Source organism: Saccopteryx bilineata, chromosome 4 (assembly GCF_036850765.1).
Source record: "Saccopteryx bilineata isolate mSacBil1 chromosome 4, mSacBil1_pri_phased_curated, whole genome shotgun sequence".
Lineage (NCBI taxonomy): Eukaryota > Metazoa > Chordata > Mammalia > Chiroptera > Emballonuridae > Saccopteryx > Saccopteryx bilineata.
The window spans coordinates 288557571-288575003 of NC_089493.1; the positions used below are offsets into that span (position 1 = coordinate 288557571).

General features: G+C 47.9%; 1 protein-coding gene across 3 annotated transcripts in view; it reads right to left on the reverse strand.

Moving 5' to 3' along the window:
- The window catches only part of CRAMP1 (cramped chromatin regulator homolog 1), a 67797-nt gene that overhangs the window by 24888 nt on the left and 25476 nt on the right, over positions 1-17433 (reverse strand). For all 3 annotated transcript variants that reach the window (XM_066275327.1, XM_066275325.1, XM_066275326.1), the window contains exons 5-6: positions 11774-11857; positions 10321-10369 (exon numbers count right to left, since the gene is read on the reverse strand). In XM_066275327.1, coding sequence (XP_066131424.1) covers positions 10321-10369; positions 11774-11857 — 133 coding nt within the window. The remainder of the gene's footprint in view (positions 1-10320; positions 10370-11773; positions 11858-17433) is intronic.

Below are 17433 nucleotides of genomic sequence, written 5' to 3' on the forward strand. Positions count from 1 at the left end.
AGCCCCCTGGCTATGCTCCCATCCTGGCCTCCAGAGGTACTGCTCAGCCCCTGACTCTGAACATCCCAATATTTCCCCGATCATACCTCCCACTGCAAAGCGCATGCCTGCCATTCACAGGAAACGTGCCTTGCCTCCCGCCTGGTGACTGGCGCGCATCAGCTGCTGGCCCATCCCTTGGAAAGCCCATGGTAATGGAGCCCCCATCAGACCAGATGGTGTATCCTTCTCTCCTCTTCCTCGAGGTCCCTTGAAAGTAGGTTTCAACTCACTTCTATGCAACCTCTTAACCCAGCACTAGGTGACTGCATCTAGCAATATCTCCCAATCCCTCTTACCACACTAGCAGGGCCAGGGGATGAAGGGCACCCACAGCCAGCTGGCACAGGGCATCATGTGTTTGTGCTCCCCCCAACTGACCTGCAGGCAGGCCCAGTCCGTGGGGCCTGCCCCAAGACTGTCATAGCTGACAGTGACACTCTGAACACTGCTGTGGCAGTAATTTATATAATGTTAGAGGGCCATTTATATAATGGGCCCTGGCTGAATAGCTCAGCTGGTTAGAGCAAGGGTCCCCAAACTACGGCCCGTGGGCCACATGCAGCCCCCTGAGTCCATTTATCCGGCCCCCACCGCACTTCCGGAAGGGGCACCTCTTTCATTGGTGGTCAGTGAGAGGAGCATAGTTCCATTGAAATACTGGTCAGTTTGTTGATTTAAATTTACTTGTTCTTTATTTTAAATATTGTATTTGTTCCCATTTTGTTTTTTTACTTTAAAATAAGATTTTTGCAGTGTGCATAGGGACTTGTTCATAGTTTTTTTTATAGTCTGGCCCTCCAACGGTCTGAGGGACAGTGAACTGGCCCCCTGTGTAAAAAGTTTGGGGACCCCTGGGTTAGAGCATGGACCCGAAGGGCAAAGGTTGCCGGTTCGATCCCTGGTCAGGGCACATACAGGAACAGATTGATGTTCCTCTCTCACTCTCTTTCTCTCTTCTTCTCACTAAAATCAACAAATTAAAAAAACAAAAACAAAACAAAAAACACTTGGAATGCTTTGGAAATACTCAAAAAGCAGAGACTGTTTAAAAAAATGACAGCCCTGGCCAGTGAGCTCAGTTGGTTAGAGCATCGTCCTGATACACAAGGTTGCAGGTTAGATCCCCGGTCAGGGCACTTGCAAGATTCAACCAATGGATGCATAAATAAGTGGAGCAACAGGCTGGTATTTCTCTCTCTCTCTAAAAGTAAAAGAAAAGGTCCACATGACCACCACGCTCCACTGAGACCAAATGCTGGAGTCTTAGCCCCCTGAGCCCGTGGGAGACACAGGCCCCGAGGTGCTAGCTGGGGGTGTGACTGTGAATGATGCTGGAGCAGGGCTGCACAGGGGGCTGGAGGGGGGGTTGAAACAGCAGTAATTAAGCACCACCTCAGTTCCTAACAACCTCCCCATCAAGGGCTTCAGGGGACTAGTGGACTTTTCTACACATCATCACTTTTTGCTGCATCTGCCTCCAAACAAAACCACAGCAGGCTAGACTTACAGAGCAGGTTGAGCTGTGTCATTTGGCACCTGTGTTTGTGATAATCATATTTTCTGTTAAACTGCTATTTTGCGACTTCCTTCTTCTTTTTTTTTTTTTTTTTTTAAGAGAACTTTAGCAGCCCCCTTTTTATGATTATCTGGTTAGCTAACCATTCTGAAAATACAATCACTTTCCTTTTCTCTCAAATGGAAGTTGTAGGAGCAGCGCGAAGCTGAAGCCTGTATAAAGTAAAGCCATGTTCAAGTTCACAAGGAAAAGACCTCCCAGAAATGGCCTTAGTCCTCGTACATGGTCTATATTCCTCACCCTCACACACCAGCCCTGTGGCTGAAAGACAGGTGAGACTAGTGAGAGGCCAGTACAGCCTGACCTCTGAGGGAATGTAACCACCCGGAGGATTCTATTCGAATGCCTGCACTTGAGTGCTACTTTGACAAAATAGTCAACAGAATAAGTCCTCTATGTGCACGGAAGTCTGGCTTTTCTTTCTGAGAGATTTCTTTTCTTCTCTGCAGTTATTTGATAAATCCAATAAGCATGCTGCTGGGTCTATGACCATTGTAATAAGATACAATTTTTGAGTTTTTTTCAACTCACTTCTTTATCTAATTCTATAATTTTATAACAAAAGAGATTCCGTTAACTGAAAAAGATCTGAACGAGAAGCACAGACAGGAAGTTGGTTACATATTCAAAGCTTTTGGTCTTAAATCAAGGCACCATACTAATTTCCCCCCATCTCTGTTTCACTTTTACATGGTTTTTGCTTTGTACTTAAAAACTGATGTCTACTGGTGAAAGAATGGACACATAAATCAATAGAACAGAATTAAAAGTCCAGAAATAGATCCACATAGTACAATTAACCTTAGATAATACAAAAGCAGCTAATGCAAGAAGGATGGTCCTTTCCACAGATGAGGCTGGGACAACAGAACACCCATCAGCCAAAAAGATAAATCTTGGTATAAACTTCACATCATATACAAAAATTAGTTCAAAGTAGATCATGGATTTAAACATCAAACTATATATCTTTTTTATTTTTTAAGATTTTATTTATTCATTTTAGAGAGGAGAGAGAGAGAAAGGGAGGAGGAGCAGGAAGCATCAACTCCCATATGTTGATGCTTGACCAGGCAAGCCCAGAGTTTCAAACCAGCGACCTCAGCATTCCAGGTCGACGCTTTATCCACTGCGCCACCACAGGTCAGGCCTCAAACTATAAATCTTTTAAAAGGAAACAGGAGACCCTAGCCAGGTAGTTTGGTTGATTAGAGCATCATCTGGATATGTCAAGGTTGCGGGTTTGATCCCCAGTCACAGCACACGCGATAAACTACCGAAGAGAACACAACTAAATCGAACAACAAATCGATGCTTCTTTCTCTCCTTCCAAAAGAGAAAGACAGACATAGACTGAAAAAAACATTTACAAATCACCAGACAAAAGACTTGTGTCTAGAATGTATAAAGAGTACTCTAAACTCAAACATAAGAATATGGGCACAAGATTTGAACAAACAGTTCACCAAAGATATACAAATGGCAAATAAATAAAAGAAAAATGCTCAACATCATCATCAGAGAAATGCTAATCAAAACCACAATCAAATACCACTTCACACCAAGTTCTTTACTTGGTTCAAAAGAACAAACTGAAAACATTGAGTATGGGAGTGTGAAGATCAGATGGAAGTCTCCCTGGAAAAGTTCTGGCAGTTCCACATAGAGTTGGGCAACACTCACCATCTCCACAGGAGGAGATGTGTAAGGCTGCTTATTCTCTATAAGGAGCCCTTGTCTCTCACTGGGCCCTGGATATACAGACCACATACAGCCACACCGGAGGCACTCCTCTGCAGGAAAAGGCACGCAAGGATCCACGCAGCCACATGGATGCATGTCAGAATGTATACTGCAGCGTGGAAGACACCCACCTCAGAAGGCCACGTCCCATATTATCCTGTTTAGATGACGTTCTGGGAACGGCAGAACCATGGGGGAGGGAGAGCAGCTCCATGGCTGCTGCAGCTGGGCATAAGTGAAGGGATGGCGACAGTGGGTCAGCACAAGTGATCCTGGGGTGACGAAACTGCCCTGTACCTTGATTGTGGTGGTACACAACTCTATGCATTTGTAAAAACTCGACCTTTTAAGTGAAAGAAGCTGTTCTGAAAAGGCTACCTGCTGCATGATTCCAACTCTATGACCTTCTTGGAAAAGGCAGCTATGAAGACAGCACAAGCCCTGGCAGGATGGCAGGATAGCTCAGTTGGTAGAGCATCATCCCTATACAGTGTATAGTATACACCAAGGATGCAGGTTTGATCCCCAGTCAGGGCACATCCAAGAAATAACCAATGACATAAATAAGTGAAACAACAAATCAATGTTTCTCTCTCTCTCTGGTCCTCTCTAAAATCAATAAATAAGTTAAAAACCAACCAGCCAAACAAAACAACAGTACAAGATCAGAAGTTGCCCAGCCTCAGGGAAGAAAGGGATAAACTGGCAGAGTACAAGGTATTTCTAGAGAGTGAAACTACAGGATCCTGCAACAGTGAATATTGGACATTGGGAATTTGTCAAAACCCACAGAATGTACACCACCAAGAGACTTGTGAACCCTGAAAAAGACGCTTACTAAAAAGGACTCCTAGTGGTTAACTGGCCTTAAGTTAAAAACAAAAACAAAAAAACAGAGCCTAGCAGCCATTTCTACACAGGGGCCCCTCATACAAAATGCAGTTCAGGAAGAAGCCTACATTAAACCGTCCACCTGCCTGTATACAAGTGTTTCTGCCATTTTGTTTGTTTTGTCTTTTTTTGTTTGTTTGTTTGTTTGTGCCATTTGAGCCAGCCCTTATAAAGAGGTTCCTGGCCTGACCAGTGGTGGCGTAGTGAATAGAGAATCAACCTGGAATACTGAAGTCCCAGGTTCGAAACCCCGAGTCGCCAGCTTGAATATAGGTTCACCAGCTTGAGTGCGGAGTCACCACTTGACCGTGGGATCACCACTTAAGCAAGGGGTCATCTGCTTGGCTGGAACCCGCCAAAGGCATACAAGAAGCAATTCATGAACAACTCAAGTGCCGCAACTACAGTTAATGCTTCTCATCTGTGTCCCTTCCTGTCTCTCTCTTTAAAAAAAAAAAAGTTCCTGGAGGTCCTGGATGGGTTGCTCAGTGGAGAGTGTTGTCCCAGCACACCCAGGTCGTGGGTTCACTAATCCCCTACAGGGCACATATGAGGAACAATCAATGAGTGCATAACTAAACAGAACTAAGTGGAACAAGTTGGTGCTTCACCCCTCAAATCAAGGGGGATAAAAAAAAATTCATGAAATCCTATTTCAACCAATAGGACTGAGGCTTTCCCACTAATCAGAGCTGCCCATCTCCAACCAACCAGAGCTGCTCTATTCTGACCAATCAAGACCTTGCCTTAAGGGCCAAACTGTAAGGATTTGGAGTTCTCATTTGCATGAGGAGGGACCAATCAGGAAGCAGGGGAGGGGACTTCCATCTGTATAAGCCAGCTCCCTTCTGGTTTTGAGAGCACATTTTCTCTTCCTACTGAGGACTGAAGGCACTATTCCCCTGCCTGAGCTGACACACCAATGATGTCCTGCTGGAGCAAAGTGGAGCAGACCAGGGCAGACCAGAGCAAACTGGCACAAAACAGAGCTGTGCAATAAAGACCAGCAAGGAGCAAAGCAGACCATCAAAGAGCACAGCATAACTGTCTAGTTGGGGAGAGGCCTGGCCCCAGGGCTGTTTCACAGCTGCAGCCATGTTGTGTCACAGCTGAGCTATTTTGCACTGAATAAAATTTCCTTCTTCACCACACCCCAAATTGAGGATTCCTCTTAGCGTTGAATTGGTGCCAATGACCATCAGTTGACAACTTCAGCCAATAATAATGCATTTATCAATTCTAACAATGTACTATTTACTACCAAATGCTTATGACGACAATATGTGCAGAAGGGGATATATGGGAAACCTCACTACTCACTACTCAATTGTCCTGTAAACCTAAAATGACTCTAAAAATAGTTTGTTTGTTATTTATTTATTTATTTACAGGGACAGAGAGAGAGTCAGATAGAGGGATAGATAGGGACAGACAGACAGGAACGGAGAGAGATGAGAAGCATCAATCATTAGTTTTTCGTTGCGCGTTGCAACACCTTAGTTGTTCATTGATTGCTTTCTCATATGTGCCTTGACCGCGGGCCTTCAGCAGACCGAGTAATCCCTTGCTTGAGCCAGTGACCTTGGGTCCATGCTAGTGAGCTTTTTGCTCAAGCCAGATGAGCCCGCGCTCAAGCGGGCAACCCCGGGGTCTCGAACCTGGGTTATTCCGCATCCCAGTCCGACGCTCTATCCACTGCGCCACCGCCTGTTCAGGCTAAAAATAGTTTTTCTTTTAACCTGCTGAACTGTACAGCAAAAAACGTCTTAAAGTATAAATTTTAAAATGGATGCTGCACACCCCACTATGCTCCTTCATGAAATAAGAGAAATGCTTTTACCCAGAACAAGGGGGCTCTGCAACCATGAGACTCTTGCCAAGACCACCCAGATCCCCCCTCAGTCTGCAGAGGGGCTGGCCTGACCCTCCCAGCTCTACTTCTCACCCCCCCAACACACACAGTGAACCTCATTAGCTGCCCTGCCCACTCTACCACACCCAGCACCCACTCTTGTGCCTGGTTCATGTGGGTACTCAGTTCCTTCTAGAACTTATGAGTGAACCTGCCACACAGTAGGCTTTCTGCCTCAGATCTCCCTATGGCTAGAGACAGAAACCTTTTCACTGAGCTGGCAAGGCACCCATGCTGTTTCAAACCTTTTCCCAGTGTCTCAGGACCCCTCTGAGAGATAACTATGTAACAGGCAGGGCACCCCAGCCTAGAGCAGCCAGATGAGCAGGTGAGGCCCCTAAGGAAGAGCTGGAGGCACCATGACAGGTTCCTCCCAGCTGGCTGGCTCACCATCCCATTAGCTGAAATCCTTGTTGACATGAGCAATGCTCTATTGGCACCGCCTGAGCAGATTTCTGCTTCCTCAGCCTCCCCATCTTTTTCATTACATACTGTAAGAGGGACATGCAAGGTAATTTGACACAAGCCTCTACAAAAAAAGAGCATCTAATTCTCTTCACTTCTACTGGTGAGTTCAGGTGAAGAGTATATAGGTGGCTGTTGTGCTACTTTATCGACTCTGACGTCTAAACTTTTTCATGATAAAATTTTCGGAAAGATGATAAAAGCAGCTGTCTTGCTTCTTAGATATGGATGGGTTTAGTATATGATGCTCCTCTGTCACAGTGGAAGAAGGCACTGAAGGCACCGACTGTCATGTGCTTCTTTGCCCAGGATCTGGCAGAGGGTCCCTGGGACTCAGACTGAACAAGGCCTGAGAGATGACGTTTGAGTGGAGAGCCTTCTGAGCTCCAGGCTGGTGAGGACCCTAGCGGGCAAGCACCAACGGCGGCGGGAAGAGCGCAGTGCTGACAAGTCACACATGAGGAACACATGATGTCCAGATTTTTCTGTCTCCAGTAAGGGTGGCATCGGAGCTCTCAGCCAAGGGGTAAGCACAAGCTTGTCGCCCAGGGGAGAGGCAGCAGCAGTCGGTCAGAAGGGAAGGCCTGTCCCTAAGCAGCACTGCTGACCACCACCCCACCCCCACCCGCATCAAACACTGTCATGGGGCCTCGGGGGAAAAAGCAGGAGAGAAGCAGAGGGTGTCAGCCTCTGCTGAACACTCTTTGAGTCCAGGGCCTCTCTGGGCCCCACTGAGGACAGACAGGTTCCCTCACACCACAACCCTCCAATGGCTCCTAGAGGGTTTTGTCACCAGGCAACAACAGCATCCACTCACGGCAGGGCACAACAAAGGCTTAAGCCACATGTGCTACAGAAATACAGAGAAATATATCCTCCTAGAGAAAATCTAATCATAGCAGTTTAAAACTAATAAAAACATCTTTCCCCATTATGAAAAGTTTCTCTTCTGATCAAAGTACATTCTGGTTAAATGTTCAAATAAAAAACTATATATGAAATAGAAAGAGGGGGCACCCATGTACCCACCACCCCAAAGATGTAGCAGTTTGGTGTCCAAACGTGTCTATCTGCTCCGCCTCACTTCTGAAAACAACGTGCCTGAAGCCTAAGCAGCTCTTCACTCTGTGACTCCCCTTCGCCAGCATGAGCGCCGTTGTGATGTACCCACTCACAAGAAGGGCTCACCCTGACAGAATCACTTCCTAGAAGTGGGACTTCTGGGCCAGAGGGTTCACACACAAGTGAGACATTTCATAAACTCTGTCGGTCCCCACTGTTTGCAAACACAATCAACAATGCTGAGACCTCTCCACCTAGCTGTGAAACATGGTATTTTAATTGGCCTTTCTTCTTACTTTGAGCCAACTGGAGTGGGAGTGGTGCAAGGGAGGGTTCTAGGAAGGTTGGTGGTGTGACACCTATTCCGGTGACCTGGTGGGATCACTTTGTGAAAACTCAAGAGCTGTGCACTTAGGGTCTGCAAGTTGTCCTGCAGGCTCATCATACTTCAACTTAGTGTTCAAAGAAACTGCTTTGTGATGCTGACTGCACCTGCATGCATTTCTAGATTAATTCAGGGAGAGCAGACATCTTTATAGCACCATGCCTCCCCATGCTGTCAACCTGGCTTATCGGTCGGTGTAGACTTTGATTGGGCTGAGGCTGTGTCTGTCAGAAGTCTCCGATCTGTGCTCTTCCCCCACTTCCTATACTGTCCTCTTTAGAAATTAAGTCACACTGAGAGAAGGGAGCTTGAGAGAAGGGAGCTATCCTCCCCTCCTTGAGGGAGGAGTACTACATAAATGACATGGAATTCTGCATGGGAGACTTGTACCTTGTCCCTTATTTATTTAATCATCAATTCTGTCAGTAAGAACTCATAGAAATCCATTTTATGTAAGTAACCCAATACTATTTATTAAGTAAGGATTCAAAGTACATATACGATATAAACACTCCTCCTGAATCCTTGCTGGTTCTAAACCATCCTTCCCATCACCTCACTTGGGGCTTCACTGAGGCAGCTCCTTACTGAAACAGAAGTCTCAGCTCTGCTCCTGGGTTTATCTGTACCTTCAGACTCAGCGCAGAGCTTTGGTGTTCTCTAATCTCTAGCAGCCCTAAAATTGAGCCTCTAGCCATTTTCAAGCTAAAACATGCCTTCCCCCAACCTCGATTAGGTGTCAGACATGCACGTCCCTCTAGATACCTAGGAGACAGTCCTTCTCTCTGTGCTCTTGCAAAAAAACAAAAACAAAACCAACCAACCAACCAAACGACAACAAAATACTAAGACAAAGACAGAGCTAAGTCACTATTTTTCTATCAAACCAGCCTCAAACACCCAAGCAAAGAGCAGGGAACACCCTCTCATGCAAGGATTCTGGGGCAACTGAAACAAAAGATAAAGTGAGATTTGCTTAAAAATCACATCACAGGGGAAGCATGCTCCCTCAGGAGGTAACTCTCACCTGCTAGTGAGACACTAACATCAAAAACCATCTCAGCCCTGGCTGGTTGGCTCAATGGGAGAATGTCGGCCCGCCATGTGAATGTACCGGGTTTAATTCCCGGTCAGGACACACAGGGGATGTGACCATCTGCTTCTCCACATCTCCCCATCCTCCCTCTCTCTCTTCCCTTCCCACAGTCATGGCTTGATTAGTTTGAGCGCATTGGCCCTGGGCACTGAGGATGGTTCCGTGGAGCCTCCACCTCAGGCACTAAAAATAGCTCAGTTGGGAGCATAGCCCCAGACAGAGGTTGCTGGGTGGATCCTGGTCAGGGAGCATGTGGGAATCTGTCTCTCTATACCCCCTCCTCTCACTTAGAAAAAGAAAAAAAAAAACCATCCCATCATCTCAGCCAAGGATCTTCCCCCTACTTCACAAGGTTCCTCATGCACACAGCATCACCTCAAACACCCCAGATCTTGGAATAAATACAGCTTCCACCTGACAAACGCAGGGAAGGTAGAAGGGTGAGAAAGATGAGATGCTAACGCTGCAAACGCTGAATGTGGTGTAGGGGGTGACAAATGACCCACAAGGCCATGGTGCGTCACCTCTTCCTACTTGCCTGACCACACCTCATAGACCTCTAGGAGGCTCCCTTTGCCCAGTGCCACCACTTGCTAAGACTGTCCGCACTCCCTGGCAGCTGGAGCGAATCACTGCCCTTTTGCATGGCGGCAATACAGATCCTAACTACTATCAGGACCGTCTGTAAAAGGGTGGCAGTTCATAGAAATAAAGCCTCATGAATACAACACAGGCATCTGTAAGGCAGATTCTGGCTGGACCCAGAGCAGAAGTGCACACAGCCAGCTCCACAAGGCAGGACCTTACACCTGAGAAACAGGCTCACAGGCCTTCCAACCCTCGGCTGGGGCGAGACAAGAACCAGAGGTGCAGAAAGGCAATGCCCTACAGATGTAGCAGAGGCCACTGAGGACTGTTCCAGGAGCCAACTCCACCAACAGGGCAGCTGGACTTTGACCAGCAGGGGTCTTAGTTGGTGGGAGAGTTCATTTAAAACAAGGACCAGAGAGGGATGGGTGACAGCACAGAAGCTCACGTGGTCCTGGTGAGTGAAAGGGACAGGCAGACATTTCCAGTTCTGCATCTCAGAGAATAATGCAAACACCCACCAGGAGCAAGTGGTGCCTCACAATTCAACTTACACTTACCCAACCTGAATGAGTTCATTCAACTTTGTGGCATTCTTGTCATCCATACCTTGAAACAGAAAAAAGAAACAGACATGACCTTCAAACAGTTAGAAGCAAAATAGGACAAGAGTCCCATAAAATTATCTCTCATGTAGAATCAAAATGCTTTATGGAATATCTAATATCTTCCAGAATAAAACCCCTACATTAGCAGTAACCAATCCCTCAAAGTCAAAACAAGGTGTCACCTGCACTGAGAGCGCTGTCCCCACCTGCACATCTTTTCTGCCCCACCCCCAACTTTCTCAGCTGGACCACTACCTGCCTCTGCACAAATGATCGCTCCTCAGAAAAATTTCAGATCCCAGGCTACAGCGAACCTACACTCACCCTCAACTGCCTCGTTCAGGGACTCCTTCCTCAGGGCGATCCCTGTGCCCTGAGCATGCTTCTCCTGCTTCTCCGCTTCCAGCATGTCTGCTGTGGTCAGCTGTGAGCCCTGGGCTCCAAGGATCTACTGGATGATGAGTCCAGACCCTGCACTTTTCCTTTGCCCTCCCAGTACTTAGTGCTGTCCTCGAGCCAGGGGAGGAAGCAAGTACAGTCGCCAGATAATGGGAGAATCTAGGTGGTGGATGTTTGGGTGCTCACTGTAAGTCTTTGAATTTATATATATATACATATTATATATATATGTATGTATGTTTGGGAGAAAAAAGACAAGTCACAAACACACAGCCAGAATGAAAACCAAAGACAAGGACAAAACCTTAAAGGCAGCCAGAGAAAAAAAACTCATGCCCTGTAGAAGAACAAGGACACAGATGTGACCTCTCACCAGAAACAGAGCAGGCCACAGATGGTGGGACAATTTTAAAGTGTTGAAAGAAAAAAACTGTCAATCAGAATTCTACACCTGTCAAAAGACGTATGGGACACACAGCTACAAGCAGGGCAGTATCATCAATGAGTGCCCAGAAGGCATGCTGGTAAGTGCTGCGATTTCTGAGTATGCGCAGGCTCCCTGTCTGATAACTGTGAAATGTGTTGGCTGTGATGATAGGGTTGCGGGTGTGTAGGAGAATGTCCTTGTTCTCAGGTGACAGTCTGAGGGATTTAGGGATGTGTCAGGATGTCTGTATCTTACAGGCAAACGGTTGAGCAGGAAAAAAGCAAGTATGTAGTAGGGGAGAAGGAAGGAGCAACAGTCACACAGAAACATGACAAAGGTCACCAACTGGAAAATCTAAGGGCAGGTATGCTGTGATCACTGTACTCTTCTTCACTGTTTCTGTACATTAAAATGTTTAAGACAGAAGTCTGGAGGGAAAACGGAAGTCACTAGGATCAAAACCCCCACAGTGCAGAACAGCAAGCCTTGCCAGGAGGAGCCACGAGTGCCCTGTGAAAGGCCGAAGTCCCCTCTGAAGCTGCCAGGACAGCAGGGGCAGCACAAGCGATTGGTACTCACAGCCCCCAATCTTCTTGCGCAGCTCGCCATAGCAGATCAGACCATAGAGCTCCTGGGACGATTTCTTCAGCCCCCGAGAGAACACTGAAAGACAGGAAACAGGAAGGCTTTAGAAGAGGGAGAACACAGCTGCTCCGGCGTTCGTCAGCTCGTGTGCACAAGAACAGCGCTGGGGAACAGTCCCACCACTGCTGTCTTGTTCTGTTTACTGCACCCTGGAACCACAGAATGTTAACATTGGGGGGTGGGGGGACTGGGAGATTACACAGCAACACAGTTGTTTTTGTCATTTTCGAAATACAAAGTTAAAACAAGTGGGGAGGTAGTTAGAAAATTAGTCCTAACAGCTAGAAGATCAATGTCCCCTGGGAGGACAAAACAGGATGTCCAGCACAGCTGGCTCCCAAGGAGGCAGAGGAGCTGGGATGTGACCATCACCAAATTTGTCATCCACCTCTCTCCACACATGCACAATCTGCCTGAGCTCTGAGTGAGGTGGACAGCCCTTGAACCATAGAAGCTGACCTCCTGTGCCTCCTCTGACCACTGATATACACGTCCTGGGCCTGGGGCCAGATTAGAAAGGAACCATGGCTCAAATGCTGGCACTGCTAATACCCACGCTCCCTTGTTCCCTAGTAACAGGCCTCATTATATTTGGGAACCAACACATATGGGTAAGGCAGCACATGTCCCAGACTGCCCCGAAGTTAGACATGGCCACACCACTAAGTTCTGGCCTACGGAATAAGAAGTATTTTGAGAGACCTCTGAAAGACTCGAGACTGATCCGGGACCCTGGCTGGTTGGCTCACGTAGAGCATCAGCCTGATGTGTGGATGTCCTAAGTTTAATGCCTGGTTAGGGTACACAGGAGAAGTGACCATCTCCCCTTCTACCCGTCTCCCTTCTCCCCCCATCCCCTGTAGCCATAGCTCAACTGGTTCAAGCACATTGGCCCCAGGCGCTGAGAATGGCTCCATGGAAACTTCATATCAGGTGCTAAAAATACCTCGGTTGCAAGCATGGCCCTGGATGGGCAGAGCATCAGCCCCAGATGGGGTTGCCGGGGGGATCCCAGTCGGGGTGCAGGCAGGAGTCTGTCTATCTCCCCTCCTCTCACTTGGAAAAGAAAAAAAAAAAAGACTGATCCAGGCAGAATTATGCTCATTTTCCCTTCAGAGCTACTGCCTGGGCGATCCTGGCCACAGGAGAGCACTAAGGATGGCAGAGGAGCCTGACCAGGTGGTGGCGCAGTGGACAGAGCGTTGGACTGGGATGCGGAAGGACCCAGGTTCGAGACCCCGAGGTCGCCAGCTTGAGCGCGGGCTCATCTGGCTTGAGCAAAAAAGCTCACCAGCTTGGACCCAAGGTTGCTGGCTCCAGCGAGGGGTTACTCGGTCTGCTGAAGGCCCGCGGTCAAGGCACATGTGAGAAAGCAATCAATGAACAACTAAGAAGTCGCAACGCGCAACGAAAAACTAATGATTGATGCTTCTCATCTCTCTCCATTCCTGTCTGTCCGTCCCTGTCTATCTCTGTCTCTGTAAAAAAAAAAAAAAGAATGGCAGAGGAAAGACGGGAGGAACTGAGCTCGCGATGTCTGCCCTGAACCACCTACTGCAGGGGTTTCTGACACAAGATAATAAACTCCTATGTGCTTAAGACACTGTTGTTTTTAAGTTTTTGTATTCTATGAAACCAAATCTAATCATGGTTTAGAAGTCCAGCTACAGCAATCTAGAACAGTTAGATTATCTGACAGAACAGCAACCAATGTCATTTGTCCTTCACCTTCACAACTGTTCTTCCTCAGAGACCCGTTTTCAAAGTCCTAACATTCAGCTGTGTGATCATGACAGAAAAGGGAAAGAAAAATATATTAAGAAATGGAAAATAAGGCTTTATTTTTTATTTTAAAATTTTTTTTATGTGAGAGGAGAGCAGGCAGACTGCCACATGTGTCCCAACTGGGATCTAACCGACAACCCCATCTAGGGCTGATGCTCAAGTACTGATATATTTTTAGCGCCTAAGGCTGACATGCTCAGCCTAGTCAAGCTATCCTCAGCACCTAGGGCCACGCTTGAACCAACTGAGCCACTGGCTGCAGGATAAGAAGAGAGAGAAAAGCAGACAGCCACTTCTATGTACCCTGACCCGGGAATCAAACCCAGGATGTCCATAAGCAGGGTCAACACTCTACCCACTGAGCCACTGGCCAGGGCCTGGAAAATGAGGCTTTTAATAAATAATTTAAAACAATGATTCTGAACCTTAGGCAGGCTCTAAAGAGCCTAGGACTTGGCTAACATCATACATCAGCCATTCCAGAATGTTCTCCTGAAAGAAAGGCCCACAGATCTCATCAGGCTCTCATAGGAGACCACAACTTAGAACACTTTAAGATTGACTATTCAAATTTAACAGTGGTAGTGCAGTAAATAAAGCGCCAGCCTAGAATGCTGAAGTCGCCAGTTCAAAACCTCAGGTTTTCCTGGTCAAGGCACATATAAGAAGCAGTTACCAGGCCCTGGACGGTTGGCTCAGCGGTAGAGCGTTGGCCTGGCGTGCGGGGGACCCGGGTTCGATTCCCGGCCAGGGCACATAGGAGAAGCGCCCATTTGCTTCTCCACCCCCCCCCTTCCTCTCTGTCTCTCTCTTCCCCTCCCGCAGCCAAGGCTCCATTGGAGCAAAGATGGCCCAGGCGCTGGGGATGGCTCCTTGGCCTCTGCCCTAGGTGCTAGAGTGGCTCTGGTCGCGGCAGAGCGACGCCCCGGAGGGGCAGAGCATCGCCCCCTGGTGGGCAGAGTGTCGCCCCTGGTGGGCGTGCTGGGTGGATCCCGGTCGGGCGCATGCGGAAGTCTGTCGGACTGTCTCTCCCCGTTTCCAGCTTCAGAAAAATACAAAAAAAAAAAAAAAAAAAAGAAGCAGTTACCATAAATTGATGCTTCATGTTCCTGCCCCCCCTCCCCTTCGCTCTCTCAAATCGATAAATAGAATCTTTAAAAAAAAAAGATTCACTATTCAATGAGTAAATTAATGCAGTCTCTCCTGACAATGGAATATTATTATTGAGCCAAAAGAACTGAAGTTCTGACATATGCTCTAACTCAGGGGTCCCCAAACTTTTTACACAGGGGGCCAGCTCACTGTCCCTCAGACCGTTGGAGGGCCGCCACATACAGTGCTCCTCTCACTGACCACCAATGAAAGAGGTGCCCCTTCCAGAAGTGCGGCGGCTGGGGGGGGGGGCGGTAAATGGACTCAGGGGGCCGCATGCAGCCCGCGGGCCATAGTTTGGGGATGCCTCCAACTTGTCCGAACCTGGAAAACATTATGCTAAGTAAAAGGCAGACATAAAAGGCCACGTATGTACCTTTACATGAAAAGCCCAGCACAGGCATATCCAGAGACAGAAAGCAGACTGTGGTTGCCAGGGGCTGGGAGAGGGGCTGAGAAATGGCTAGACAGCACCAAGTCCTGATGCAACTGCCAGTGCAGCACCAAGAGGCAGGTGGGCCTTCAGGCTTAACGTGGTCAGCTGCCTGCAACCAGCGTGGAACATTATCAGGACTAGCAAGAGGGACTTCAGCAGAGCCATCAGATCCGCAGAAAGAAGGCGCTCCTCAAGGGTCACACCAGGACACCACCAGGAGAAAGAGGAGAATTATGAGATGCCAAGAAGGTAGGAAATAGAGGGGAGGGAGAGAGGGAAACATGGGCCCCACTGCAGAGACGGAGAAAGGACATGTGTTGGGTGTACCCCACAGAGCCTGACGTGGAACCAAGGCACAGAGGGAGGCAGAACCTGGGGTGGCAGACTTGTCCTCCCTTCACCCATGAGCTGGCAAAAGGGCCAAAGAAGAATGGCACCTCCAGGGACGGGGAGGAGATTAGAAGGTTACTCAGCATGGAGAGGAGACAAATACTTAGAAAAAAACATTCCTTTAAGTCACCTCTAACCTACACAGGAAAAAGCCTGGGTGTGCAGGCCCTGCGACATGCCAGACCTCAGAAGCAGCAAATGAGACCACATCTACACTGGGAACCTGAGGCCTCCTGCAACACAGCCCCCTCCACCATAGCATGGTCAGGCTGAAAGAACAAAACATGCTGGTTCAAAGCTCCTGAGACCTCTGCACCCTCCTGCCACACTTCATCACCAACAGCTTCCCAATCATCTCACACACTGGTAACCATCCTTCTTACTGGAAGAGAGCTTCTCCAGAACAGCCCAAGTGGATGAAAGGCCTGCTTTCACAGACTGCCTTTCAGAAAGTCTCCACAGAATATGATATGTAACAAAAGAAGAAAAATGTAAAAGATAATAGAAAGGGGAACTGGCCAGTGGGCTCCAGTGGACAGTGTCAGCCCTGCATATGGACATCCCAAGTTCAATCCTTGATCAGGGCTCACACAAGATGCGACCATCTGCTTTCCTGCCCCTCCCTCTCCCCTTCTCTCTCTTTTCCCACAGCCAGTGGCTTGATTGGCTCAAGCGTCGGTCCAGGGCACTGAGGATAGCTCAGTTGATTCGACCATCAGCCCCAGATGGGGGTTTCCAGGTGGATCGCACTTGGGGCGCATATGGGAGTCTATCTCCCCTCCTCTCATTTAATAAAAAGAAATAAAGAAAGATAACATAGAAAGGATTGAACAGCTAAAACTCATTCCCATGTGCAACAGAGTAAGTTAGGGAGGGTGTCTGTGAAGACAACAGATATTAGCAACAGCCCTGGACCCGTGTTGATATCTCACATAAGCTAATGATCTGAGAAAGAGTTGCAGCTATGGCCGAGCACAACAGCACATGACAGTATTTGAAGAGAAGCATCAGAAATTAGCAAAGTCAGGAGAAGCAAATGTCTGGAATGACCTATGACCAAAGCTGTAGAAATGAAGAGCAAGATTAACAACAATTAAACTGAAGACTGAGAAGGAGAAATGATACAGAGACCCAATTCTCCTGACATGGAGACAAGAAGGGGCGATGGTTCACCTGAGGAGAGAAATGTGCATCAGAAAGTATGCTCTTAGCCGGAAGTCAGACCCATTCCCGGCAATGACCTAGACGCATGTGGATTCAAGACAGGAGAGACTACGCAAATCTGGATTCCAATACAGATGGCAAGGGCCTTGGGAAAGCTCCCTCCATCCCTGGGGGACATGCAGTAGGCCTTGCCAACCCTAAATCCAATGAGCCCCTATTGTGGAGAGAAGAACTGAAGTGGTAGTCTAATTCTGGCCTCTCCTCACTGAATGTGGTGCCCTCCCTCCCAGTGGGGACACGGGCCCATAGCAAGCCAGGGACTCAAACACCCTAGGCTCTCAGAGCCATCAGAAACAGGCATAGCTTCCTTGTCATTCAATCTGACCAACGGTTACGAGACGGGTGTACTACCAGCTCAAGTGCTGTGAGGAAAGAACAGTTCAAGCCACATGGCTGGCCAAGCAAAGAGTATGCCCTGTGATTTCTTTTAAGAACTCTGAGCCCTGACTGGTTTGCTTAGTGGATAGTGTCGGCCTGGTGTGCAGATGTCCTGAGTTCAATTTCCAGGCAGGGCACACATGAGAAGTGACAATCTGTTTGTCTCCCCCCCCCTTTTCTCTTCCCCTCCAGCAGCCAGTGGTTCAGTTGGTTCAAGTGTTGGCCCCAG